This window comes from Hippopotamus amphibius, chromosome 15 (assembly GCF_030028045.1).
Source record: "Hippopotamus amphibius kiboko isolate mHipAmp2 chromosome 15, mHipAmp2.hap2, whole genome shotgun sequence".
Classification (NCBI taxonomy): domain Eukaryota; kingdom Metazoa; phylum Chordata; class Mammalia; order Artiodactyla; family Hippopotamidae; genus Hippopotamus; species Hippopotamus amphibius.
The window spans coordinates 14,087,024-14,096,791 of NC_080200.1; the positions used below are offsets into that span (position 1 = coordinate 14,087,024).

The following is a 9,768-nucleotide window of genomic DNA, read 5'->3' on the forward strand; positions in this document are numbered from 1 at the left end:
GAAGTTAAGATAGAGATATAGAAAAATAACAGAGTCAAAAGGGAAAACTGGTCTGAGATTTTCCTCTGATATAAACACAGAAAAGTGATGGTTTCCAAGTGTATTTTTTCCAAAGGAGTGTACCACTCTTGACTATTCTTTTAGTAAAGCAAACAAAAAAGTGACTTGGTATCATATGCTTTAATTGAGAAAAGAATTTTTCTTAAGAAATTCAAATACTCACATGATCAATGAGAATGCCCTGAATTTTCTCATCCAAGGTTGAGAATAATTCGGGAATGTAGGAAAATGATAAAAGGTAAAACTGTTGAAAATGCACCTTCTAGCTCCAAGGTTATGAAAACTGAAATCACACATTCTTGTTCAACTCCAGGACAATTGTCCCTTTGCAGCTTCAAGTCCAACAAATCTTTTCAGAGCCCTCTTTGTGTCCTTGTTCCTCAGACTATAAATGAAGGGGTTCAGCATGGGTGTGACCACAGTGTACATCACCGAGGCTGCTGCACTTGAGTGTGAGATGTGAGTAACAGCAGAGCTAAGGTATACTCCTAAGCACGTACAATAAGATAAGAAGACAACTGAGAGATGAGATGCACAGGTGGAAAATGCTTTATACTTACCCTGAGCTGATGATATTCCATGTATGGAAGACACTATCTTAGAGTATGAGTAAAAGATACCAGCCAGGGGAACACCACCCAGAAGCAGAGCTGCAAAATACATCACTATGTCATTAAGAAAGGTATCAGAACAGGCAAGTTGGAGCAAATGATTAAGTTCACAGAAATAATGAGGGATTTCTGTGTGTGTGTAGAAGGAAAGCTGCAAAACCATTAAGGTTTGTAAAAAAGAATGCAGGACACTGATGATCCAGGAAACCAAAACCAGAACTCCACAGATCTGGAGGCTCATGATGACCTTGTAATTCAGGGGGTAACAGATGGCCACAAAGCGGTCATAGGCCATTACTGTTAGGAGGAAGTCATCCAGTCCTACAAAGAGTATGAAAAAATACGTTTGAGTGATGCAGCTTTTATAGGTTATCAGTTTGCTCTGGGTCTCAATGTTCCACAGCATCTTTGGGATGGTGGTGGAGGTGAAACAGATGTCTACAAAGGACAGGTTGGAGAGGAAGAAGTACATGGGTGTGTGGAGGTGGGAGTCAGAGATGGTGGCCATGATGATGGCCAGGTTTCCAAACACAGCGATCAGGTACATGAAGAGGAAAAGTACAAATAAGACAGGCTGCAATTCTCTTTCCTCTGAAAATCCCAGAAGAAGAAATCCTGAAACTCCTGTAAGATTTCCTTGTTCCATGTGTTGGAGTTGAGTATAAGGAAAGAGAAAAATCTCATGAGTAATTTTTACACAAATGGTTTTAACCAACATAATTTAAATGGTAAGTTTATATTTTGCAGGCACAAAATTAATACCAATATTTTGTATGTGGAGCTGTTTCTCTGTGGGATTCCCTCTTGCCATCTCTGATTAGGAAATTTTTGCAATTTTAGCTTTTTCATCAAGATATCATGTTCCACCCTGAATGAGAAATTCTATCCTTTATTTCTGAAATGTATATTGATTGCTGAAATTTTTCCTAGTACTGTCTGGACTTTGAGTGTATTATAATGAAAAACAAAATTCCCAAAAATCCTTAAAGACCATATATGACAGGCCCACAGTTAACTTCATACTAAATGTTAAAAAATGAAAGTTTTACCTGTATGATCAGGAGCAAGACAAGGGTACCCACTCTCACCACTTCTATTCCACATGGTACTAGAAGTTCTAGCCAAAATATTAAGGCAACAAAGAGAAATAAAACACATTAGATTTAGAAAAGAATAAGTAAAATTGTCTTTATTTGCAGATGATGTAAAATTGTCTATATTTGCAGATGACGTTTCCATATATATATACATTTATAATATATACATAATATATATACATAAAATCCTAAAAATTCTACCAAAAGTGTTAGTGCTAATAAACAAATTCATTAAAAGTGAAGGATACAAAAATAACAAAAATAAGTTAGCAATTTTATAAATTAACAACAAATTATCATAAAAGGAAATAAAGATAACAATATCATTTATAATAGCATCAAAAACAATAAAATGCTTTAGAATAAATTCAACTAAGGAGGTCAAATATTTCTACACTGAAAACTACAAGATATTGATGAAAGGAATTAAAGAAGACACAAATAAATGGGTGATATCCCATGTTCATGTATTGGAAGAATTGTTATTGCTAAAATGTTCATATTACTCAGAGCAATCTACGAATCCAATGCAATCTCTATCAAGATTTCAATGGCATTTTTCACAGAAACAGATAAGCAATCCTGAAATTCATAAGAAACTGCAAAGAAATGTAAATATACAAAGCAATCTTGAGAAAGAAGGACAGAGCTAGAGTCATCACACCTTTTGATTTCAAAATACATTACAAAGCTACAGCCATCAAAACAGCATGGTACTAGCATAAAAACAGACACACACATTTAACACAATTGGGATCCCATAAATAAACCCACACTTATATGGTCAATTAATCTATGACAAAGGAGGGAGTCATGGGAAGGAGGGGATATGGGGATATATGTATAAATATAGCTGATTCACTTTGGTGTACCTCAAAAGCTGGTACAAAAGTGTAAAGCAATTATATTCCAATAAAGAGCTTAAACAAAAAAAGCAGTGGAGAGAGCACCCTATGTCTGACTGATTGATTTGATTACAAAAAATTTGTAAACACTGACTGTTCACCTCAAACATTTCTATTACATAAAAGAACTAAATGACAGTCAGTTTGTGGAAAAACTTCAATCAGTTGTTTTGAAGAATTCAATGAAAGACAGGAGTAAAAATACTCCAACCCATAATAGTAAAGCAAATGTGTGACACAGATTATTTGCATGAAGAAAGTAGATATCTAACAAATCCACGTATATATTCAGCCTCACAGGTAATAAATAGTTTCAGAGTAAAGCTGGTTAGCATATCCCTTTTCACATATAAAATTATTTTATTCACATGAATACCCTGCATGACAGAAGATACTCTGAAATATATGTCTTATGAAATGCTATCTCAAACATTCATTTGCAGGCATAACTTAGTCTTGATTTTCTTATATAGAGTCAAATAGGCACTATCTTAAAAATAAAAAGAAATTCCATCGCTTTCCTGAACATCCCTCCACAGCTAATATCCTATTTGTTTACTCCCATTAATTAATAAGGTCCTTGGACATAAGTTTTATTTTACTGGAAGCACGTCATGCCTCCTATTCCCTCTTCTGATTAGGTTTCTATTACTAAGATTTAGCTGTCATCATTGATTCTTGCATTGCTGAGTTCAATGCTCACATCTCTTTTTAGCATCATAAAAATACATTGATTTATCACTCAAACGAGCAAACAACCGCAGTGATCTCTGGGCCCTGGGCTAGGCTGGACTGGCTTTCAGGTGACTTCAGGTAAACACAATTGGCTTCCATATTCTCTGATACCTTCCTGAAGTGTCTGTTGGGCTGTAGAACTCACCAGTATGGGAACTCTCTGTGTGGAATTCCTCCCTGGGTGGTGGATGGTGGAGACTGAAACTTGGTCCCCACAAGAGAGCTGGAGGGGACCTTCCCTGAGCCAGATGTAGGACTACAAAAGCACTAACCATGTCCCACCCAAGCCAAGGTTGTACTGCCTGAGGGACTGCAGCAGAGGAGATAGTTACAGCTCTCTCTGTCTGCTCATTAGGTGCATTTCACTCCTGTACTACCACGTCCATGTACATGATTTCCCAGTGGGACTGTGGTCTAGAGAGCATGGAAATTTTTTCTGCTGATTCTCTGTTCCTAGGAGACTAGGATGTAAGCCAGGTAAATTCAGTTTTCATTAACTCTCCTGCCTTCCATAGGTCTAAACCCCCATGACCTTTATATAATCCTCAGTTAAAATTTTCTTATAAGTCTGAGACTGGGGATTCTGTCTTGATTACTTTCCTAAGAACTTCAAATTTTGACTTTTGGTAGGGACACAATCCCTGATATTTTCAGAAAACTATATTTCCCTCTTCATAAGAGGAATGGCCTTTTAAATTTAATGTAGAACCTCACAAAGTGATTCTCAGCCAGAGATGATTTTGCCCCTGGGGATATTTGGCAATATCTAAAGGGATGCTACTAATTTCCTATATACCACAGGACAGCACCCAATGCAATTAATTTTCCTGCCCCAAATGCCAACAGTGAGAAGATAAGAAAATCTATCTTAGACCAGAACTTCTATAAGTTTATCACGCAAACAAATCTCCAGTGTTTGTGGTTCAAATGCAAATTCTGATTCATCAGGTCTCTAATACTCCTGGGACTGCATTTATAACCAGCTCTTAGGTATTGTTTAAGCTGTGGGGATCACTGTTTGAGTAGTAAGGCAGTGGTCCTGCATTACAGTCAAGAATACATAATTTTAGTCTTCTCCATCAAGGATCTTTTATGTATGTGTTTTGAAAGAAAAGCTTTTTGCTCACTTAATAGGTAGTGATACATTGTGTCCAGATCTTTTAAATATGATAGTTCTTGGGAGACATTAAATAAAATATATATTAAAAAGACTTTGTGGTAGACAGAATAAGGGATTCCAAAAGATGTTATATCCTAAACTGAAGAACTTTTGAGTATATTTGTTTACATATCAGGGTGATTAAAACAGGAAATGGAAAAAAGTTATTAGTCATGTGCTTAAGATAAGAAAATTAGCCCAAATTATCCACCTTAGACTAATGTAAACACAGTGATTCTCTAGATGTGGAAGAGAAAGGAAGGAGAATTGGCATCATTGGAGACCTTTAAAGATGCTATTCATCAGGTGATGACTTAGAGGGCTGGGATAGGGAGGGTGGGAGGGAGTCATGGGAGGGAGGGGATATGGGGATATGTATATATAAATGCAGCTGATTCACTTTGTTGTACAGCAAAAACTGGCACAACAGTGTAAAGCAATTATATTTCAATAAAGAGATTAAAAAATAAATTAAATTTAAAAAAAGATGCTATGCAGTTGGCATTGAAGATGGAAAGGAAAAGGCCTAATATGGGGAGTGGGTGCAGTTCTGAGGTCATTCTGAAATTCATGTGCCTTTTCCAGGTTCCATGTGGTTCATGTGACTACTAAATCTTTTTTAAAGTTTAAATGACATTTTCATGTAAACTTGTATTAATCTCAAATAAATGCCACATTTTTATTTTAGAGTAGAGAAATTCATTTCAATATTTTGTGTTTGGATTTGATCCTTTTTTGGGTGTCGACTTAAAAAAATGCACAGCCTGAGAGTTGTGAGTTTAGTTTTATTTGGGGCAAAATGAGGACTGCAGCCCAGGAGACAGCATCCCAGATAGTTCTGAGAAATGATCCCAAAGAGGCAGGGGGGAAGATCAGTATATATTTGGTTTCAGTGAAAGAGAAAAACATGCAATCAAGCACATATTGTTTACAGAAGGTTACTGCTAGTTATGAGGAGCAGTCGTCACCATGAAGGATTTTAATGTTTCTCTAGATATGAGGGGATACAAGAATTGGGCTCATAAAGTTGGATCCTGAAAATATATGACTATCTAAAGACCTGTTCTGCCAATTTTTCACAGAACGCAAAGTGCCTCATTTAAGCTTTCTACCCTGAACTCCTTTCAGGGAGGTGTTGAAAGCAGCTGCAGCAGCACATGATTTCACCCTTGCAGAGGTAGATGGCAAGTGCCCATGGCAAGTGCCAATTGTAGTTGACAAGGGTATCTTATTTCCATTGCACATTAGGAGTTCCTTTTATGCTCTCAGCCTGTTCATCAAGCGTAATGCATACCATGTTTTACTGAAAATATATTTCATGAAATTGAGGAATATATATTGAGTGCCAAGCCTTTTCCAGGCACTGTCTATGCAATGAGTATTGGGTGCTAAAAACAGACATCTGTGCGATCCAATGATGGAGAAAGAATACAAGGAAATAAAAGTAATCATACAATATGTCAGCCGGTGAGACGGTGTCAGAGAATGTTGTGAAACAATGTGGCCTCCCTGCTGTGGATGCAACTTCAAGTCACAGGTGCCCCTGCTCCACACTATGCACCTTTACACTTTATTAATCTGGTTGCAAAGACATCGCATGAATTGAAACGGATCCCTCCCTTACTACCATCTATTGGTTGAGTTCTGGCCTCTATATTATGTGTCACCTTGAGAATATGAACCAAATTACATCTGCACACAAAAGAAATAATTGTTTTTTCCCTAAGTTTGCTTCGTTATCTGTTTTTTTTTCTCATGTAATTTATTAAATTTTTCTAAGAGGATTATTATGAATATTTTGTCAGATGGTTTATAGATTTGTGTTTCTTTAGGGCCAGTCATTGGAGCTTTATTAGTTTCCGTTAGTGGTTTATTTTTCCGGATTATTTGTGATCCTTGTGGCTTTGCATTGGTGTCTGTCTGTGCATTTAAAGAAGTAGGTGCCTCTTCCAGTGTCTGCATATTGGCTCTGGCAGGGAAAGTCCTTCACCAGTCAGCCTGTCATGATTCCGGATGGGTCACATGGTGATGTCTTTTGGTAGGCTCCCTTCTGGAGTCCTAAGGTGGGCAGGTCCTGTGCCTGGGCAGGTGAGTGGTGAGGCCTGGTGCTTGGGGCCCTGGGGGCAGACCTAGACCCTGGGTTTATGGGGGCTGATGAGGCATCAGGAAACCGTGGGATGGGTCAGGCATTTGGGCTGTAAGTAGTGGCCTCGTGCTGGGGGTGGGCTGAAAGCTTTGGCTAACACAAGTCTTGCTGGAGGTTGGGGCTGCTTAGATTGGCTTGGTGTTTAGATGAGCTTGGAGCCTGGGGTATCAGCAGTCATACTGTATCCTAGGTTCTTAGGACCAGCCTACAGTTTGGGCCAATCGGGGCTGCCCTCAGGCTTGGGTGGGTGGGAACATTGTTGCACTGGAGCCTCCCTCTGGGGAAGTCTGCCTGGAGCCTGAGGCTGCAGGGTGTGTCCTGGTGCTGGGGCGGGCCAGGATCTGGTGCTGCAGTAGCTGGTCTGGTGCTGGTATGGCCTGGTGTAGGGGTCCATGGTGAAGTCAGGCCCTTGCGTCAGTTTCCTCCCACCATGGGGAGGGTGTCTGTCTCCATACTGAGCTGCCCAGTTGTGGAAGAATGGTGATGTGGTGATGAGGGTAACAGAAAACTGTTTTTACTACTTTCTTCTCTTATTAATCTGTTCCACCCAGGTGCTGTAATCACTGGCCTGGAACCCTTACACTTGTGAAGGGATTGTTCTACACAGATTATTGTTCAAATTGATGGGAGGGGAGGAGAGTTAGAAATTTCTATACAACCATCTTGCTGACATCATCCAGGGAATGTGCCTCTCCTCCAACTATCGCCTGTGCATTTTAAATATGTGTTGTTTACACCTGGTGGCTTGTGGGGTCTTGGTGCTCCAGCCAGGGGACAGGCCTGAGCCTCCAAAGTGGGAGATCCAAGTCCAGAAGGTTGGACCACCAGATTACTCCCAGCCCCTTGGGATATCAATTGATGAGAGCTCTCCCAGAGAAATGTCTTTGCATAGAAGATATAGAATAATTGATATTGATCATTCACTGCCCCTTTAGTGTTTATGATGAAATTTAGAAAAGGACAAGATATTTTATTTAAAGCAATGGAACGAGTTGTATTTGCAGGCATCACTGGAAGATTTGAAGAAGATATAGTCAGTAATTCAATGAAAAATAACACGCCATCCAAAACTTCACACAAAAGAATCAACCCCCTTACATAAGGGACATATTTCATACTCCAAAGGATAAATGTACATCTTGAGTAAGAAGTATTATGCAGAGTAACCCAAAGTATAAATCAAAATTTGCTTTATCATATTCAAGGTCATATGAATTTAACTGTTTATTCAAATTTCTGTGTCTGTGCAGAGATGACTAGGAGACATGTATTTGATAATCAGTTTTAATCGGGGGCTAGTGCCGGCTCTGTGCTCACACAGGAGAGGAAGAGAACAGGATCCTAGTGAGGAGAATAAAAACAAAGGACCTGCTATCATACACACTGTATATTAATCTACCTTATTATGAAGAGCAGCTAAGTTAGTGGTACACAAAGATTAGTGCATATATAGAGAAAAACTGTGGTCTCAGATTGTCCTCTCCTATAAACACATACGCGAACTTAGTAGCCAAATGTGTGTGTGTGTGTTTTTTTTATAGGGTTAGTATAACCTATAACCATGTTCTTAGGAAACCTAAAGAAATATTACATGGAATTCCATTTTTCATCTGGGAAAAATTATTAAGAAATGCATGTAGCCCAAGAGATAAATGGGAATATCCAAATATTTCATATCCTAGATTGACAATAAATTTGGAATAAGAAGACAATAAAGGGAAATTTTTAATATTAGAGAGAGAAGAAAGCTTAATAAAGTGAGATAAATTGTATAGATAAATGGAAGTCAAAAAAATAAAAATTCTAGTCAGAATTGTAAAGAGCGAGTTCTACTTTCAAAGTCAGATTGAAAAATCACAATTTATGGCTCTGAGGTTTTGAGCCCTGCAATCAATGGCAGTTTTCCACCCCAGGACAGTTATCCTTTTTATAGTTTTCTTCCCAAATAATATTTTCAGAGCTTCTTTTATGTCTTTATTCCTGAGACTGTAGATGAAAGGGTTCAGCATGGATGTGACTACAGTACACATCACGGAGGTGACTGCACTTGAGTGTGAGCTGTGGGTTTCAGCAGAGCTAATGTACACTCCTAGGGCTGAACAATAAAATAAGGAGACAATGGAGAGGTGAGATGCACAGGTGGAAAATGCTTTATACTTACCCTGAGCTGATGAGATTCCACGTATAGAGGAAACTATCTTAGAGTAAGAGTAAAGGATACCAGCAAGGGAACCACCACCCAGCAGCACTGCTGCAAAATACATCACAGTGTCACAGATGAAGGTGTCAGAACAGGCAAGTTTGACCATCTGATTGGTTTCACAGAAAAAGTGTGGGATTTCCCAGTTTGTACAGAAGGACAGCTGCACCACCATTAAGCTTTGTACCAAGGAATACAGGAAACTGATAATATAAGATGACAGAACCAGGAGACCACAGAGCCGGGGGTTCATGATGACTGTGTAGTGCAGAGGGTGACAGATGGCCACAAACCGGTCATAGGCCATCACAGTCAGGAGGAAGACGTCCAGTCCCCCAAAGAATATTAAAAAATACATCTGGGTAATGCAGCCTTCATAGGTTATGACTTTGCTGTGAGTCTGGATGTTCCACAGCATCTTCGGGATTATGGTGGAGATGAAACAAATGTCTGCAAAGGACAGGTTGCAGAGGAAGAAGTACATGGGTGTGTGGAGGTGGGAGTCTGAGCCGACAGCCAGGATGATGAGCAGGTTTCCAAACACAGTGATGAGGTACATGGAGAGGAAAAACCCAAATATGAGGGGCTGCAATTCTGGTTCATTTGATAATCCCAGAAGAAGAAATTCTGAAATGTGCATATTATTACTGGGTTCATATGGTATACGTGATGACTAGAAAAGAAAAAAATAACAATAATAAGACTAATTTTCATACCAATGGGCATTATTAAAATAGGTGGGATGCTGCAATTACTATTTTGAAGTTAAGCAATGAATGTATATGTGTATATTTTGTATGGAACTCTTCCCCTTAAGGGGGTCGCTGTGACTTCTCTGTCTATGAATTCTTGTGT

The 9,768-nt window shown here is 38.9% G+C and overlaps 2 protein-coding genes across 2 annotated transcripts; both read right to left on the minus strand.

Annotated features, from left to right (window-relative positions):
- Positions 1 to 363: 363 nt before the first annotated feature.
- LOC130836258 (olfactory receptor 7A10-like) lies at positions 364 to 1,122 on the minus strand (the record flags this gene model as incomplete). Its single annotated transcript, XM_057708323.1, has 1 exon — positions 364 to 1,122. A coding segment is annotated over one exon (759 nt), but the record flags the coding sequence as incomplete, so codon positions are not given.
- A 7,432-nt stretch (positions 1,123 to 8,554) lies between these two features.
- Positions 8,555 to 9,544, minus strand: LOC130836260 (olfactory receptor 1571-like). Its single transcript, XM_057708324.1, has one exon. The coding sequence runs from the start codon at positions 9,470 to 9,472 to the stop codon at positions 8,555 to 8,557; it is 918 nt and encodes a 305-aa protein (XP_057564307.1). The 5' UTR covers positions 9,473 to 9,544.
- Between the last annotated feature and the right edge of the window lie 224 nt (positions 9,545 to 9,768).

Excerpts from the sequence above, each read along its gene's own strand:
- LOC130836260 (XM_057708324.1), bottom strand. The coding sequence starts at position 9,472 with ATGTACCTCATCACTGTGTTTGGAAACCTGCTCATCATCCTGGCTGTC.